The following is a 19,851-nucleotide window of genomic DNA, read 5'->3' on the forward strand; positions in this document are numbered from 1 at the left end:
CCTGTTAGAATTCTTTAGGATGGTTCCAACAGTCTATAGAAAGGATTCCATCTTCTATTAAATTATATAGGTTTTTACAGTGAGTTCCATAAAATCCTACTACACTTCTGTAGAATTCTACTGCTATCACCCACAATTAAATTTCTTTACGGTAAATATACAGATGTGGTGGCTAGGCATAATATTTTCCTTTGTTACAAGCCACTGTGAGGTTTTCTGGGTAGAGACTATTCTAAAAAGCATAGCAATAAAGTCTGAACACAAAACTCGCGACCCTCCCTAACAGAAGTCATCATGGAATGTTCCACAATCATCACCCTTAATTTCAAGTGCGGCACAAGAAAACCATGATGGTGAGAAAAAGTGAGGGGGTGTTTAGAAATGGAAGGTGCCACTGTACTGGCAATCAGGTGCCATGTTTGTAAACTAGCAGTAATCGAAGTGGTTGCTACCATGAGTGAAGTTTTGTTTAAGATGGGGCAAAGGGAACTGCCTCCTTCCAAATATTATCTGGGGTGCTGATGGGCAGTGACTGAGCTGCCCTAACATCTTCCACTAAAGCAGAACAAAAATATGTTCAATAAAACCCTTCAAGGTGTTTTCTGAGTGTTACCAAGTTACTTGATGTGTTCTGCTTTAGTTATCAGACTCTTTCCAAATATTTTCTCTAATCCAGTGCCTGGATGAAGAAGAGACTGCCTGGGAATCCTTCATGTGGGGCTGCAGGGTATTCATATTTTCACAGGAAAGAGGTTCAGCTAATGAGTCATGTCTGGCAGAGGAAACAAAGCCTTTTTTCAGATTTTTCTTTGATTATTTTTAGATAATTTTATAGAATTTGCACTTTACTTTAAGTGCAAAGCCCAAAACAAATACCCCCAGCTAGATCCAGATAGAAAATGGGCAGCTGTTTCACTAGCTTTCCTTTCACAACTTTACCAGTGAACCTCAGTCCTGACCTGCTGCTCTCCCTGCTAATTCAGGCCGTGGGCTTCTCCTGAGTAGAACTTTCCAATAATGTCAAATGATATGATGGCAAAGTATGTGATATCTGTAATATTCACGAGGTCTGTGTGTCCTGTGGGAAAGTAAGAGAATCATGGCTAACTCTGCCCCATCAGATCCACACATTGACTCAGACAGACCCTGTAGGGGAAGGGTAGTACTTTGCATGTATCACAAGGTCTGTAAGGAGCTACTGCTGTGAGAACAGGTTCTTTCTCTCAATGGAACAGAGATCAGTTTGCATTGTGGGGAACATTTGATTTTTACATGTCCACACCCATGCATGGAAAATCTCTCAGGAACAGTATCCCCGATAATGTCACAGCAAACCTGGTGGCTGAACTTTGTTACTTTGTCCTCACCCATAACTATTTCACATTTGGGGACAATATATACCTTCAAATCAGCAGCACTGCGATGGCTGACTTAGAACAACGCTTCCTCAGCTCTTGTCCCCTAATGCCGCTACTCTACTTGCGCTACGTTGATGACATCTTCATCATCTGGACCCATGGAAAAGAAGCCCTTGAGGAATACCACCATGATTTCAACAATTTCCATCCCACCATCAACCTCAGCATGGACCAGTCCACACAAGAGAGCCACTTCCTTGACACTACAGTGCTAATAAGCGATGGTCACATAAACACCACCCAAAACCAGAAACCTACTGACTGCTATATTTACTTACATGCCTCCAGCTTTCATTCAGACCATACTACATGATCCACTGTCTACAGCAAAGCTCTACGATACAACTGCATTTGCTCCAAGCCCTCAGACTGAGACAAACACCTACAAGTTCTCTATCATGCATTCTTACAACTACAATAGCCACCTGCTGAAGTAAAGAAACAGATTGACAGAGCTAGAAGAGTACCCAGAAGTTACCTACTACAGGACAGGCCCAACAAAGAAAATAACAGAAAGCCACTAGCCATCACCTTCAGCCCCCAACTAAAAGCTCCCCAGCACATCATCAAGGATCTACAACTTATCCTGAAGGATGACCCATCACTCTCACAGATCTTGGGAGACAGGCCAGTCCTTGCCTACAGACATCCCCCCAACCTGAAGCAAATACTCACCAGCAACCACATACCACACAACAAAAACACTAACCCAGGAACCTATCCTTGCAACAAAGCCCGTTGCCAACTCTGTCCACATATCTATTCAGGGGACACCATTATAGGGCCTAATCACATCAGCCACACTATCAGAGGCTCGTTCACCTGCACATCTACCAATGTGATATATGCCATCATGTGCCGGCAATGCCCCTCTGCCATATACATTGGACAAACCGGACAGTCTCTATGTAAAAGAATAAATGGACACAAATCAGACGTCAAGAATATAACATTCAAAAACCAGTCGGAGAACACTTCAATCTCTTTGGTCACTCGATTACAGACCTAAAAGTGGCTATCCTTCAACAAAAAAACTTCAGAAACAGACTCCAACGAGAGACTGTTGAATTGGAATTAATTTGCAAACTGGACACCATTAAATTAGGCCTGAATAAAGACTGGGAGTGGATGTGTCATTACACAAAGTAAAACTATTTCTCCATGTTTATTCTCCCTCCCACACACACACACTGTTCCTCACACATTCTTCTCAACTGCCGGAAATGGCCCATCTTGATTATCACTACAAAAGGTTGTTTTTTTCCCCCCTCTCCTGCTGGTAATAGCTCACCTTACTTGATCACTCTCTTTACAGTGTGTATGGTAACACCCATTGTTTCATGTTCTCTGTGTATATAAAATCTCCCAACTGTTTTTTCCACTGCATGCATCCGATGAAGTGAGCTGTAGCTCATGAAAACTTATGCTCAAATAAATTTGTTAGTCTCTAAGGTGCCACAAGTACTCCTTTTTTCTCCAGAGAGGAGAATCCAAGTCACTGAACTGGAAGGGAAAGTAAGTAGCACCTTGATTCTGAATTCATAGTAAGATAAGTTCATTTGGGATCGGTGTTTTCTAAACACTCATATGGCTGTGCTGAAATCTGCTCCAGAGAGGTATCTCAGCCTTGGAGCCCCTGTTCAGTTATGTAGGACATATATGTTTGTGCATGCATTCTGCAGAGAGGCTCATACTCTCTCCTCTTTCCTTATCTCACATGCTAAATAGTATCAGGACTAGTGAGAAACATTGTTATAATGTAAGCAATGTAAATAGGCTTTATTGAGGCAGGGTTACAGTCTAAGTAAAGGGGAGCATCACACTGTATATCAGAGAGAGGGCTAGCATAGACAGACGTTTATTATGAGTATAATGTCACAGTCAGCTCAGAAAGAGGATTTTGTCAGACACCCTTATAATGATGAAGTGTAATAAACATGGCTTCCAGGGGCTTAGTCCTGTTCTGAGAACAGCACAGCCTGGATTCATTTCACTAGACTGGCAAAGTGTTGAATACAGCATATGGTGCACTAAAACCACAGAACTTACTGACAACAGCCTGGACTTGTTAGAGAAAGTAACTCTTTTCAAAAACTTGTTTCTGTGAAGATACAGCTCTTTCCCCCCAATCACCCTTGATACCAAGCATGTTCAGGGGCAGAGAGAAAGCACTAGCTCAAAACAGCATAATCAGGGGACAGTCCTGAACCTGCCAGGCCCATGGAAATCCAACATTTCCCTCATGCCAGGCAGATGGGATCACTTTACTGTTGGTGCAATAGCAGACTTTTATTTGTGAATCTTATGGGAGACTGTAACCTGAAAAATCGTTTGGGTCTCATTTTAATTCCATGGCATAACTATGCTGCAAGGCTTCTTTAATTACTGTGTAACTGCCTAGCATTCACTTAAAACAGTGCAATTACATGGTAGTTACATGCTCCTGTAGGTTTCTTACTAATTACACTTATGGCGAGGTTTGTTGAAAGCCTCAACACATACAATTGGACCTAGCTTTTGAAAATGGCTTTGCGCCCTTCCGTTCCCACTGTTCTTAAATCACTTGCTGGGATGTAGTAAGTGACCTGCCCAATCCAGGCAAACAAACTAGCAGTACTTACCAAGTAAATAAGGAGCATATTTTGTGTACTAAAGGTGAAAGAATGAGAGGGTTGAACTCTATTTGCTCACATTGCTATGTGGTCACCCCACTCTCCTTAAGAAGGAGGTATTTTTGCAGAACTCTGCTCTGATTTAGCATTGGTCATCAAGGACCAAACAGGAATGCATCTGCATTCCATGCCAACAAGATGTTATTACAATCAAGGGACGCAGTGGCATTTCTCACAGTAACGATGTCAACTGGAAACTAGAAAGTGGTCTCAGGCCGATTACAGTGGATGGTGGATAGAAGGAATAAAGCAAATGGAGACAGGACAGTGGCTTGATCTAGGTCACAAACCATGACAATCCTGAAACAGGTGCCAAGGTACTTCGTAAAAGAGGTGCAGCTCATCAATTCATATTGTATTGATTAAGGTCAGAAAATGTCTTGAGGCACATATTACATTCCAACAAAACCCTACTCAACCTCCTCTAGCCCCATTCCATGTCCACATCTATTCTATTTTAGTTCAGTCAGACAGCATTTCTACACTTGGCCCTGAGCTGTGAACTGGTGGATAAAGGCCTGTCCTAAAAATGTAGGCAGCTTCCGTGGTAGATTCTCTCTTTTCTTCAGATTCAGGCTCTGACAGGTTGTGTACCCCCAGATTTGGGGGATTGTAAACAAGTCACATAATATAGACCTCCACAAAATGTCCTTATATCAGTATGTGGCTTCCTGTTATCATATGGCACATGTAGGGCCTGATTCTCATTTACCGTAAGGACTCTTTACACTGTCCTGGCAGTATAAAAGGCTCTGGCAAGGTAAAGGGGCCTTAAGGTAGGTATAATTACGTTTACACCCATTTTATGGTCCCTTTAGATTGCCTTAGTGTAAATGAGATTCAGGCCCACAGTCTTTATGGGATTACCTAGCATTCACAAAGAGCAGAAATGACATGAAAAAAAAAATTAGAAACAGGCTACTATGCCCACCTGTGGCTGAGCAATACTTGGAGTTTTCCGCTTGGTGTCTGACCTGAACAGAATCAGACCAGACATTGAACAAGTCTGGTGACTCAGGATCACGTGCTGATGTGCAAACTGGTCAGCTCTTCTCCATCCTATTGTATTGTTTAAAGCAGGGGTAGGCAAACTACAGCTCGCAGGCTGTATCCAGCCTACCAGCCATTTTAGTCCGGCCCTCGAGCTCCCACTGGGGAGCGGGGTCTGGGGCTTGCCCTGCTCTGGTACGCTAGCCAGGGAGCAGGGTCGGGGACCGCTCCACATGGCTCCCAGAAGCAGTGGCATGGCTCCTCTCTGACTCCTAAGCATAGGGACAGCCAGGGGACTCTGCTCTGCATGCTGCCCCCACCCCAAGCACCACCCCCGCAGCTCCCATTGGCTGGGAACCACAGCCAATGGGAACTGCAGGGACGGTGCCTGCGGACGGGGCAGCATGGAGAGCCGCCTGGTTGCGTCTCCACGTAGGAGCTGGAGAAGGGACATGCCGCTGCTTCCGGGAGCCGCTTGAGGTAAGTGTCACCTGGAGCCTGCACCCTTGAGCCTCTCCTTGTGCCCCAACCCCCTGCCCCAGCCTTGATCCCCCTCCCACCCTCCAAACCCCTTGGTCCCAGCCTGGAGCACCCTCCTGCACCCCAAACCCCTCATCTCCAGCCTCACCTCAGAGCCCGCACCCCCAACCAGAGCCCTCACCCCTTCCCAATTATGTGAGCTTTCATGGCCCACCATACAATTTCTATTCCCAGATGTGACCCTCGGGCCAAAAAGTTTGCCACCCCTGCCCACCATCTCTGAAGTAGACACTTGGAATTAGGTGACCACTCAAACCTTAACAATACTAGTGAAGTTTAGTTTCCTTAAAAAATGAGTCAGAGTCTGTTGTCTTGATATAGGAACATGCTTGTGCATGTTCCTTTGGCCTAGTCATCTGGTCAAGTCATCATAGCTATCACAAAGGCTGTGATGCTTTTTCAAGGCAAAAAACTCCCAAGATCAAAAAAGTCTGATTCATGTCTGCTAAACTGTTGCTCATACCTGTTCTTAGATCAGAGTGAACCAAACTGCAAATACATGGTAGCTGTTGTGAATGTTCACACAAGGTCTGTCCTAGCCACAGTGGGTGCAAACAGCAACAAGATCTGTCTTAAGAAGTGTCCCCAGGATCTGCCCTGGAAACTAGTTGTATTAGGATTACTACACAGTTTTAGCCTGATAGTCAGTGGGTCTGTTTGGTGCTATGAGAATGGTGTTCACAGGCTTTATGCGTTTGTGACTTTGGTAATGCATGGGAAATAACATGTAAACATCATCCAAAAATTCTGAGGTTCAAGTCAAATAAGAATCCAAACATTCAGCTGCTTTTCTGATCCTCTTTGGTCTGGAAATGGGCTGGAAATGTCAGAAAATCCAGCTTTCCCATGAGATTTCTGGTACTTCCTTCTTCCAGCCAGGCAGGAAGTAGCTATTCTCATGGTGTTTTGGTTATTGTTTTGGTCATGGTTATTTCTGCTTCATTCAACAGAAGCCAGGAAATACAAAAGTATTATAAATCCTGAACTTAAAGAAATTTCTTTGACCTTCAGACAGGTCTGGGCTTGGTTTGAGATTTGACAGAAGAACCAGTCTAATTCTGATTTCAGTTGGTTTGCCTGACCCCTAGTTACAACCACTCGGCCACTGAACATGCTGTCTCAGGTGGTGGGATCTAAATCTTAACTTTTCCCTAAATGAGCCATGCAAGATGAATAATAAATGCTCCCGGTCACTGTGACCTGGAGAGAGGGAGAGCATCTAACTGTACACAACATGCTTTTCTGTCTCCTTGTGCTTCGCTTCATACTGATGTTGGACAACAAGTTCATCTTGCATCCCCCCTCCAAAGTGAGATTTGTCCTCCCTAATATTCGATCCTCAACTCTTCTCTCATTCCTGATTCTTTTGTCTTTGTTTCCAGCCAGGCCCCCAAGCATTCCTTCCTAAAATGTCATTTGCTCCTCCTAGTGATATCATCAGCCCAGTACAGTAACATCACTGCGAGTATGAAGGAAATCACCCTGAATGTGGGCTCTGCAAGAGGAAATATCAGCTATAAAGGGACATGGGGTTAGGGGGGGAAGAGGGTGCCACATACCTCAAATTGCAACATTGCCTACGAGTATAAATCTCAGTCCTTGGGATGGAGAATTTGAAAGGTCAGAGTTAGAGGTGGGATCCTATGTCTGGATGGGGCTGAATTCTAGTCTATGACTGTGTTTGGACAATCTAAGCATTGCCAATCAACATCTTGCCAGGCTGAGTGTGGCTGTTCCAGCAGGACTTCCAGGAGTTGTATGATCAGTAATGGACATAGTGCACATGAAACCTCTCTTCCACACCTGTGCTTTGTTAGCTGGTGGCATTTTATTTGGGAAATTATTTCCCTATGGGCTGGATTTCTCCAGTCCTCTTCCCACATGCTGTAAGAGTTTGTAACGTGGAAACTTTAAAGGGTGCAATTTGGGGCTTTTTATCCCTTTGTTACCATCTCTGGCCCCACTGCAAACTAGTGCAGTCAGCTCTGCCCCTGAAGATTCTTGTTTCCCTAAGTGCTGCCCTCTCCAAACTCAAACATGCTGTTGGAGAAAACAAAGTATAGGAATTTAAGGAAATTCTGGGGACATATTGAAGAGTGAAGTGTTAAGAACTCTGGGAATATAATTTCCTGTTCCATCCTGTACTACAGCCATCTCTCTACTCACTGCCAACATCCACATGGTATGTTCTTTATGTTCAGTGTATCGAAGGACAAGAGTGGCACAGACAAGGAAGGGCTGACTGAGGTAAGAAACACAACCCCAAATGGCACACACAATGCCAGGTAATACATCTTCCACCCCAATAACTTAGCCTTAGAAATGGATCTTGTCTGCTGGCAAGAGAGTGAGCCTAACACCAGGGCTACCCAGACAGAGGGGTCACCAGGTCACACTGAGTACCCAAGACTGTCCCTCAGCAGGGAGAGGTTTGCTGAGAAGTTAGCTGGGGTTTGTTTTGAGGTGTTTGAGTTGCTATATATGCCACCTAGCAGCTTTGGCGATATACAATGGTGAAGTTTAAAGACTGGGGGGAAAAAAAGGAATAATGGATAAACCAATTTCTTGAACCCATTGCACTGAATTATCCAGTTGGTAGAAAAAATAGGGGCACCACATGAGACACCTCATAGGTGGCAGGGAGAGCAATGGCATTTCCATGGGGAGAACTCTTTCAAAGGGACCCTCTCCCATCCCATCCCCCCTCCCCTTTTCTATACCTCTTTACACTAGCTCCCAGAGCCTCTACCAGGCAGGATGCACACAGCTGAAAGGCTGTTGATAACTGAACCCTTCTCAAAGCTGAGTCCTGCAGCCCTGTGCGCATTAAAGACTCTTCATCACGGGGATGCCCCGTGACGAGCAGATCTTGGGGGTGTGGGTAGGGGTGTGTGTGTGCACCTCACCCCCAATCCTGTGCCTCCCATTGGAGGAATAGCGTGTGCCCCCCTTGGCAGGAAAAAAGCCGGCACTCTGCTTGGACGTTTCCTTTCCCCTCTGGGTCACTCATCTCTTGTTATGCTCTCGTCCATAGCAGGTAGGGCCTCCAAGCTCAGCCCCCTGCTGGCAGTCCCCTCACTGCTGTGCACGCTTGAGAAGGACACCATGGTGTGGAGAAGCATAAGGACCAGGACGCACAGTCTGATTTTGCTGTTGCTGAGGCGAGACCCTGCAGAGACAGGCAGCAAAGATGGCGGGTGGGGTTGGTGGTACTGGTGGTGGTGGTAGAGGTGATAGTGATGCTGCTGGTGGTGATGAAGGTGGGGGTCATGACGGTGGTAATGGAATGACTCCGACTCTGTGGATTTGGGGGACGCATTGTAGTTGCTGTCTGGTGGGTGGTCACAAGAGTCCCATTGCACATCGCAGCACTTTGCTTCCTCATTGGATAATTGGTTCTCTAGCAACCCTGGCAAAACATAACAACAGATGGTGAGTATCAGTGAACGTGCAGGGGAAGTCCAATAGAGAGTAAAGTCATAGGGTCTGCCAGAAAATCCACCTGCAGTAGGAAAAAAGGGTTTCCATTCTGGTTGGCTGCCTACTCCTGGACAACTTTCAGCCTAAGGACTGGGACCCTGAGCACCTTCATCTGGGCAGATTTTCTCTGGGACTAAGACCCTAGGCTACATTCCCCCAGAGAAAAAGCAACCATGATCCAGGTCCACTTTATTCCAAGATCCAAGGACCTAGTGTAATGATTATTTGGGACAAAGCTGTCAACATCTCAGACTATGTATTTATCAGATCTTACAAACTATAGGATCAGGCCAGGTCCGGTCATGGATGGGAGAACTGCCAGGAAAACCTAGTGCTTTGGTAGGTGGCAGAATGGAAAATTTGAACTGCCCATACCTATGCTGTACCTGTTGTATGGATGGATAAATAGAGGATTTCAGTCTCTGAGCACCTGCCATGAATACTAAACACACTTTAAAAAAGGAAATCCTCTGACATCTTTTGTATCAGTTAGCGTCAATGAGCTGGTCAAACTTTAACGCAGTCACATATTGCCTCACCAAATAGACCCTTGAAGTTTCAGTTAGTGGTGGGACTGTTTTTCACATCCTGCCCTAAATTGGTAGGTAGTGTTGCTGTGAGGCTGCTAAACAGCTATATTCCATCTCAGAGATGGAAATATTTCAATAATTGATAATGTACTTCCTATATATATTTATTTTATATATATGATCAAATCCTGAAGTCCTTACACACATGCAAAAAGACTTCAAGATTTGGCCCATGGTTTGTACAGTGCTATAGGAGTCTTCAGGGTGAAAAGCTCTAGAGAAATGGAACTTATTACTTGAACATAAGTTGAAAATCCTCCCCATCCACCCCACACATTTGTCTGCCTGTCTTTTTGTATTTCCTCTGTTTCCTGAAATGTACAATGGGCAGGAGATAAGAAGTCATTACAAGGACACCTGTCCTACTTCCATGACCTTCTTACCCGTACAGATGAAACCAGGTAACCCTCCATAGATCAGCTCGTCATTGTCAGGTAACACAAAGGGGCACCTGGTCTGCACCTCCAGACAGTATTGCTTGCATGGAATCCGGTGTCGGCACTGTTGTTGTGTCACATTGAAATACTCGGAGCAGAGCCAGGCCTTGTAGACAGCCTAAGGGAGAAAACAAGACCGCAAGACACAACGTCACATCAGCAAAAACATGTATATTAAAACCATTTAATAATCTTGTGGCTTAGTGCAAGTTAAAGGCAGATGAATAGTGAGCTTTTACCTCACTGTTTTTATCTCAATAAATATTTGTTAATACATCAGGGTTACTTATTGAATTAACTGTTTCATTTAAAGCAAACTGAAAGATGTTAGACAGTGTGAAATTCAATTCACAACCTAAAACATCTACAAGAGTAAAGCAAATGAACATATAGGCTACTGTCCTCTACTTGTAGGTCCTTAGACATCATTCATTAGAGGCTTTAGTGACACTGTCAAGGTTGGTAGGCTCAAAATTTCACCTGTTTGCAAAATTCGTGAAATTATTTGTTTCCTCTTTAAAAATAAGTGTGGAAATGCTTTTTCCTCTTATGCCCATGAGTCATAAGCAACCTTACAAATAACAAAATAACTGGTAGCTTGGTTCCTGGTAAGTAGTCCTACAATATAACAAACTATATTATGCAGCCCAACACTAATGAGAAACTCTGCAACAGCAAACTAGCATCGGCAGCCAGTATAACAAACCAGGATATGAAATCTAGTCCTTGTGAGCAGCCCCACAACAAGTAACAGTTGACAGAGGCATTAAAGATACATGTACACTTATATGAAACAGAATAGCATCTGCAGTGACACTAGGTAAAATAAAATTACCCAGGCTCTTGATCCTTACACTTAGGATGTAAACTGCTTACCAGCTGGAGCCCGGAAGGAATTTACCTCTGGGACAATACTGCACAATAATAATCATTATAGGGATTTTACACCTTCCTGTGAAGTGTCTAGCATTAGTCACTGATGGAGACTGGAGACTTGGCTTGATGGACCTTTGGAATGGTCCAGTCTGAAAATACCCATATGTGTCTGACTGCTGGAAAATCTACACTAGCTCCAGCCACTGGGGAGATTCCTGGATATTACCAATCCTGCCTCACACTTTATTCTGAACGATGTTAATAAGAGATAGCTCATTGTTAGTTAGAATTGCCTCTTCCTCTTTGCTTCACCGTTAAATCTATTTAATCTTCTACATCCATTTGCTTAGGTGGAATCTTTTATTCATGAAAAATATGCTATTTCTCTTGGTTCAGATGGGCATATCTCATGGGCAACACTGCATTTTATAGATGTATTTGAATTGCCAGTATGTACCAAACAATGCTTAACCGCACTAGAAATGTTCCTGTATGCTCCTAAACAAGGATTTTACATTCGTCTTTTAGGTGTCTAGAGCTGAACTTTGCAAAACTCCCAGAATCAAAGGCTAGCTTGTGTGTAGCTTGTAACTTAGGCTCTGCTTGTGCCTGTCTCAACATTCATACTCCACATGTGCCATAACTCTGGCTTTGAAGTCTATCAGGCTTATCAACAGCAGCAACTCCTCTAGTGCAAACAGCATAGGCAAGGCCTGCCTGCCCCAAAGGAGACAAAACCACGCAGTAGTGGGGGAGAGGAAATACCCCTCAAGAACTGGCTAATGGAGAGACCCCTTCCTGCCAGAAACCAAATCATGCAAACCAAAGTAATGCTGAGTTAGTGATACATGCACTGTCTGGAATTACCCAGTCCTGGAAGTATCCCACTTACAAGAGCCCATTCCCAAGCTCTTCACTACTCCTTCCCTCTCTTCTAAGTGTCCCAATTCCTAGCCAGAGTCTTAAGGAAACTGCTAATGTATTCCAGTACAAACCAGAACAGGTGCCTGCAGATAGCTCCACTGGTAACCCAGCCAGGGTGTATCAGGGTGAAACACCCTATCTTCCCCTGCAGCATGGGGGGCATCTTCCTTTTCATTGCTCAGCTGCTGTCAGAGCCCAGGAAAGTAAAGCTTTGCAGAATGGAGCAGAGCAGTTAACATCAGGTGGGCATGGTTAGACCTGGCTGGGACCCATAGTGAGAAATCATGGCCCTAACAAGCTAGTTCAGATGAACATTTCTTGCCTTTGCTAGTATGAAGTATTTTAGGGACTGGCTGTTGCGAGCCCCTAGGGTCAGGTTTTGGGGAAAGACTGAGAATAAACTCCTACCAGCCTTCCTAATTAGCACAGACTCCCATAGCACTGAGAGCTCCCATTGTATGATCCAATGGCACAGAAATTCTATTAGCTTGGAGACCTGTGCTGTGCTGGAGGCTGTATCATCATTTTTGCTGTGAATGACCAAGATGCAGCAAGAGAATATATGAGACAGAATTGCACAAAACTCCCATGTATCCCAGGGCGAGGTGAAGACATGGTAGCATTCCCACCTCCTTGGGGCTGCAGAACTTTGCAGCTGAAGTGATTAATTCTGGCCCAAATGCTTCACTTCAGTAGGACATACCTAATTCTCCAGGAAAAACATAATCTGTGGTGTTACTTAAAGCAGCATCCAATAGATGTTAGACCCCAGTCTTCAACCCTGTGCTATCAGGTTCAACCTGTAGGTCCACTAGCTGCACAATGCTGGTTCTCTCTCTGCTAGTAAACACAGGCAGATGTCATTTGGCATTTGTAATTTAATTTTCCTTTGAAAGGGAAAACAGTGCAGGTGAGATTGAGGTGCTGGATTGACAGGTCTAGAGACATATCTCTGTCTATCCCCACAACAAGCACAACACAGGCTGCAGTAGTGTAAGATTTGACACACACATCTCCCTGACCGTGTCCATTGTTAGGAGGGAACAGGAGGAGGCAGGGTGCTGGGGCTTGAAGCAGGACCATTCAGAGGATGGCTGTGGAGGTAGACCTGTGACAACGGTAGACTTTAGAAAGGGTGATTAGTTTTCCAAGTTACTCAAAACCCCAGTTAAATAAATGAGGTGTGACAGTGTCACTGCCTACAGAGAGCCCTCCTTGTGGCCTGGGGGTGGGAGGGACCTGCACAACCCTGCCTTTGTTTTCCTTTCTCATACCTTTGCAATAAACTCCTCACAGTCCAAGGTATTCAAAAAAAGTTTCCCCTTATGGATGGAGTCTAATTTATTTAATCCTACACATGGATTTCCAGTGGCCCAAACCCTTTCCTCCTAACTAAGGGAATTCCACAACCCTCCTTCTGATGTTTGTGTTGTGTTTCTACCCGGTCCCATTGACACCACCATCCAGACTGGTTCTACCCAGGCTGGCGGTCAAGTCTTTCCAGAACAGAAATCAATAGTGTCCCTCCCCTAGTGGGCCAAAAGAAAAAGTCTTCACTCCAGTCTCCAGCTGGGCCCAATCCTTTCTCCCTGCGGGTAGGGTGACCAGATAGCAAGTGTGAAAAATTGGGACAGGGAGTGGGGCGTAATAGATCCCTATATAAGAAAAAGCCCTGAATATCGGGACTGTCCCTATAAAATTGGGACATCTGGTCATCCTACCTGCGGGGTCTCTCTTCCTCTGTATATCCAGCTCCCGCTCCTTGTCCTTCTTGCTGAGAGTGGCCTCTCCCTGGTGCACCAGTGTCCCCTGCAGGAGCCTTCTTGCTCTCTGCAGCCTGCAGGAGTCTTTAACTCCTTCCAGCTCTTCCATAGGCCTCTGCTCTTATCTTTTCCCCAGAAGGACTGGTTGGTGATATTACCCACCAATCACAGGACCTTTATTTTCAGGAGGTGAGCTAATTGTGTCACTGGTGGGATTGGGCCTATATCCCCTTAAAGGGGCTGGCCATCTGGGATATGAGGCCTTTATCATTGCTATTAGAAATCACTGGGACCAGACCTTAGTAGGATTCCAGCAAGGTTTCCATGAACAATGAGAACATAAACCATTATACTAGACAGAATAAAAAAAAAGTGACGAGAGGTAAAACCTCATGGTTCAGGGCCATCAACTAAGTAACAAAGGAAATGAAGAAAATTCTTATAGCAGCAGTTTATCCCATAGTTGTCCACTGTGGAGATATCTGTGTCTATTTCTGAACTATTTGGCACTGGTCACTGCTAGACACAGAATCCCAGATTTGATGCACTGCTGCTCTGGTCCAGTGTGGCAATCTCTATGTGCCTATCAGTGCAATATTATTACTTATGCAACACTATAGCTATGCATGGCACTTTAGAGAACAAATGAGTAACAGGTCTCTGCCCCAAGCAGCTTGCTGTCGAAATTACACAGCGTGCAATGGTAATAAGTGAAGGAATGGGGAGTGGGAAGGCAAGGGTTACAGTGGTGGAAGAACAACCATGAGATAAACTGCTAGTGACATGTGCTTGTAGTTAGCTGCTCTCTCTCTCTCTCTAAAATGTAGTGTAATAACATTTGGGAACAGTATCTGGAATGACTTCAGGGTGAGGCCTAGCATTGGGAAATGATAACCAAATGGGGAATACATTTAAGAAGTGGGCATTTTTGCAGGGATGGGATAGCAACAAACTCTAGAAATGGGTCAGTTGCAAAGTCATCTGACAACAAAGGGTCCTCCCCAAGGAGCTTTCTTGAAATAAAATATCTTGCACTGTGAGGAATCCAAAATACAATTTCTCTAATCTGATGCCTAAGAAAGATTTATTCCCGTCTTCTCCATTAGAGGGTGCATTCATCCCTTTCCATCTTGTGTTAGCAGAAATCTGCAGGGCCTTTTAGTTCTATTATCAAAGCAGTGGGATGAGAAAAGTAACTGGAAATAGCCTACCTTGCTTGTCACCATGAAAGGTTTTCCTCCTCCCCCCCCCCCCCCCGCTGCTGGTGATGGCTTATCTTAAGTGATCACTCTCCTTACAGTACTTGTGGCACCTTAGAGACTAACAAATTTATTAGAGCATAAGCTTTTGTGAGCTACAGCTCACTTCATCGGATGCATTTGGTTTTTTCCACCAAATGCATCCGATGAAGTGAGCTGTAGCTCTCGAAAGCTTATGCTCCAATAAATTTGTTAGTCTCTAAGGTGCCACAAGTACTTCTTTTCTTTTTGCGAATACAGACTAACATGGTAGCTACTCTGAAACCTCTCCTTACAGTATGTATGATAAACCCATTCATGTTTCATGTTCTCTGTGTGTGTATATCAATCTCCCCTATGTTTTTTCCTCCAAATGCATCCGATGAAGTGAGCTGTAGCTCACGAAAGCTTATGCTCTAATAAATTTGTTAGTCTCTAAGGTGCCACAAGTACTCCTTTTCTTTTTACTCATACAAATGAAAGCAGACAGGGAGGATGAAGGGCATAGTGTGTTATTACTCTAAAATCTGGGTTCAGAGCCTGACTAGGTCATAGGAGAAATAACTTCATCCTCATAGTAAAATCCTATAAAAGTTAATATGAAATGATAACTTTTCTAGAGAAATTTTCTGCCATTCTATAGGATTTAATATTTAAGACTGCATCTCTTGAAGTCTTTACATCAAGTCTGGATGCTTTTCTAAAAATATGCTCTAATTCAATCACACGTTGTTGGGTTAGGTGCAGGAGTCACTAGGTGAAATTCTATGGCCTATGTTATGATATAGGAAGTGTGACTGGAGTCCTGGGGAGCCAACTGAGGTCACTTAAATTAGGGTGAACTGCAAAGAATGGGGCAGACAATCCCTAGAGTTGGTGAATATTCCAATACTTAGATTTACCAAACCAGCACAAAACAGCTTCTATAATACCTCACTGGTTACCCAGAAGCCAACAACACAGTTCCCTTGAAGTAACCCAGCCTTAAGCCTCCACCCAGATACCCAAGACAATTATGATGAGAATTACTGAAAATCTTATTCATCATATAAAAAAGTTCTACCAATCCCAAAGGATCTGACACATTACCTCCTAGGTTAATGAATATTCCAAATTTTACCCAAATACACGCTTACAGCTAATTCTTATTAACTAAACTAAAATTTATTAAAAAAGAAAAGAGAGAGAATATGGTTAAAAGATCAGTATACATACAAACATGAGTACAATTCTTGAGATTCAGATTCATAGCAGAGAGAGTGAGCTTTGTAGTTGCAAAGAGTTCTTTCAGAAATAGTTCATAGGTTATAGTCCAATGTTTATATTCAGGGTGGTCCAGTCAGGACTGCGATCTCAGTCCTTATGACTTAGGCTTCCCCTGCATGAAGCCTCAAGCAGATCTGACAGGATATTTTATACTGTTTTCTAACAGCCATTTGACCATACAATCCTGGGTGAACAACAGGCTTTTGATGTAACCTTCTGTTTCCTAAACCTCACCGGTAATTAACTACATGGATTAACATAAGATAATTTATCCATCAGGCAGTCTATCACAAACTTTAAAGAGACATATGGGCAATGACATTATTGCATTCACGATTCATCTGAATGTTAATATTCCCTTTAGATCTCTGAATCAATAGCTATAGTGACAGACAGGAACTGTCTGTTTACATGGCTAATTATTAAACAACATATAAGTAAACACACACAATTAGTATCATTTCTAATTCTCTAACAATACAGGTTTGCAGTTCAAGGTTCTAGCCTATCTAGCAGGGAATAGCCCTAATTACCATTCAGATACTTTCTAACAGGTTTCAGAGTAGCAGCCGTGTTAGTCTGTATTCGCAAAAAGAAAAGGAGTACTTGTGGCACCTTAGAGACTAACAAATTTATTAGAGCATAAGCTTTCGTGAGCTACTGTAGCTCACGAAAGCTTATGCTCTAATAAATTTGTTAGTCTCTAAGGTGCCACAAGTACTCCTTTTCTTTATACTTTCTAACATGTCTTTAATGGTTGGCTTTGGGTCATTTAGCCTGCAGGATGCTTAACCCTTTCTGGCCAGATGTTACACTTTGTATAAGATTCATTGCAATTATATAACAGTGGTAGCAACAATGGTTTGCATGGTTATATTTTAATTAGACAATGTCACAAGAAGTGAGATTAGAAGATCATGATGGTCCCTTCTCGATTTAAAATCTACGAAACAGAGAATTATGTCCCTGGTATATAGCTCCAAAAAATAATTAAAAAATATAAAGAAAGGATTTTATTCTCTGTAGTATTCTTTAAATTTTTACAGTAATTTGTATATGACCTGATTGGCTTTATTCCTATTAAATTCAGTGAGATTTTTTTCATAAAGGCAGTGGTTTCATTCTATTCTCTGTTGGCTGATATTAGATAACCACTGGGCAGGTTGACATGAATCACTATTAATGTTCTCCCTTCACTAACTCATTCATTGTGATCAGGACCTGCCCTAAACCTGCAGTGGAGGTGTGGACAATGGAGAGAGTATGGTCAGCTCCAGACTTGATCTCATAGTTGGAAAAGATTCAACTTTCTAGCCTTGAATATGTCTTGAAGCAGCAACTGGAAATAACAGACAGTTTTAGACACTGATAAAAGCCCCAATTGAACTAGTATAATAGCAACTTACTGGGAAGCTCCCATGCTTTTTTCATCCTGCATCTGTGTGTGTTCACAGGAATCCATTGTTTCCCTGTGCACAGAGCAGAATATGGTTGAATAAAATAGGAAGTGATTCCTAAATATTTAGGTGACTGAAAGTGTTGAGTTCAGTTTGCTGTTATTGGGGTCATACTATTTGTTGTTTGTGAGGGGTTAAATAGCCACCAAGTATTCATTAAAATGAATGAATAGGTCATGGGGTCTCCAAAGTTTGTGAATTTTAGCCTAAATTACTCTTTGTGCTAGGTAGGAATTATTTACTATTCTCTTTACTGGTCATTCATTTTTCTCCTGTTCAAAAGTCATCCAGTTAGGGAGCAGAAGCAATACCATGTGGCTTAGGGGACTCCTCCCAGTCCATGGGTAATGAACAGAGAATGGGTGAACAGTTTGCACATAGCTCATAGGATGAAATTTGTTCATAAAAATTTTGGTGTGAATACTAACCAATAGTGTACATATTCACAAAAATCAAGATCTGTCCATGAGTGATTCATGAACAGGAAAAAGGCATCAAATTGCAGGGAAGATCATCCATTATTTGACCAACTCCAGAACAGGTGTCTCTCATCATGAACATGAACAGCAGCTGCATGGCTAAATGTGACATGCTGAAGGCAAAGAACTCCTTGATGCAATCCCTTGCAAGAGGATGCAAGGATACCACAAATAGCTGATCTGCAAGTCAAGTCTCCATTGTATTCTGTTTACTTTCTGGGCTGCACTATAGCTTTGTGCCAAAGGGAGACACATGTATAAAAATTAAACTATATCTGTAAAATAAATATTCTGTGAAGACTGAAGCCACCCAAATGGCACTATCTGCAGCACCAAAGGCAACAGCAAGACCTTCCCTAAGGTCTTTAAGAGGGAGATGGACACAATGGTGGCCAAATGACCCAAAGTGGACATACAGCACTTGAAATCTTGAATGCCTATAGCAGCCATACACAGCCTATGCAAGGTCTGTTCTTTTCTATCATGCCAAGGGTTTCAGTTAGACAGCAGGGATGGGAAGGGCCATTTAGGATGTAGTCAGCTCACGGCCAGTGCCAGATTCTTTCCCACAGTCTTCTATCCTCCATGACTTTATCTAGCAATGGAACTTCAATACCTATCCTCAGAAGACTATTTCACAGCTGAGAACAGTATATCCTACCTTGGATTTGGTACATCATGCCAGTATATGGATTTGTTAAGTACAAATCACATCAAACAAATTAATATCCTTTTTTTTGAAAGGGTAACAGGACTTGTGTTGGGGGAAAGCATATGATGTGATATATCTCAACTTTGATAAGGCTTTTGATACTGTCTCACATGACCTTCTCATAAGCAAACCTCAGAAATATAGTCTAGATGAACTTACTCTAAGGTGGGTGCACAACTGGTTGGAAAACCATACTCAGAGAGTAGTTATCAATGGTCAAGCTGGAAGGGCATATCGAGTGGTCCTGCAGGGATCTATCCTGGGTCTGGTTCTATTCAATATCCTCATAGATGATTTGGATAATGGCATAGACCCATGGAAAATACACTTATAAAGTTTGCAGATGATATCAATGTGGGAGAGGTTGCAAGTGCTTTGGAGGACAGGATTAGAATTAAAAATGATCTTGACAAACTGGAGAAATGGACTGAAATAAATAGGATGAAATTCAATAAGGACAAACGCAAAATACTAGGAAGGAATAATGAATTGCACAAATAGAAAATGAGAAATGACTGCCTAGGAAGGAGTACTGCAGAAAAGGATAAGGGGTTACATTGGATCACAAATGAAATTTGAGCCAACATTGTAATACCGTTGCAAAAAAGCAAACAACATTCTGGGATGTATTAGCATGAGTGTTGTGATCAAGACACAAGAAGTCATTTTTTCACTCTACTCAGCACTGATAAGGGCTCAGCTAGAGTATTGTGTCCAGTTCTGGGCACCACACTTTGGGAAAGACGTGGACAAGTCCAGAGGAGAGCAATAAAAATGATGAAAGGACTAGAAAACATGACCTACAAGGAAAAACTGAAAAAACTGGATTTGTTTTGCACTGTGCCTTTGTTGCCAAGAAGGCTAACGGCATATTGGGCTGCATTAGTAGGAGCATTGCCAGCAGATCGAGGGAAGTGATTATTCCCTTCTATTCGGCACTGGTGAGGCCACATCTGGAGTATTGCATCCAGTTTAGGGCCCCCCACTACAGAAAGGATGTGGACAAATT

The 19,851-nt window shown here is 43.1% G+C and overlaps 1 protein-coding gene across 1 annotated transcript in view; it reads right to left on the reverse strand.

Moving 5' to 3' along the window:
- Positions 1-3,170: 3,170 nt before the first annotated feature.
- NALF2 (NALCN channel auxiliary factor 2) overlaps positions 3,171-19,851 on the reverse strand; it is an 83,047-nt gene continuing 66,366 nt past the window's right edge. Inside the window, exons 2-3 of the mRNA XM_038415154.2 lie at positions 10,074-10,245; positions 3,171-9,029 (exon numbers count right to left, since the gene is read on the reverse strand). Coding sequence (XP_038271082.1) covers positions 8,623-9,029; positions 10,074-10,245 — 579 coding nt within the window. The 3' untranslated portion in view covers positions 3,171-8,622. The remainder of the gene's footprint in view (positions 9,030-10,073; positions 10,246-19,851) is intronic.

The sequence above is a fragment of the Dermochelys coriacea genome, chromosome 9 (genome assembly GCF_009764565.3).
Source record: "Dermochelys coriacea isolate rDerCor1 chromosome 9, rDerCor1.pri.v4, whole genome shotgun sequence".
Lineage (NCBI taxonomy): Eukaryota > Metazoa > Chordata > Testudines > Dermochelyidae > Dermochelys > Dermochelys coriacea.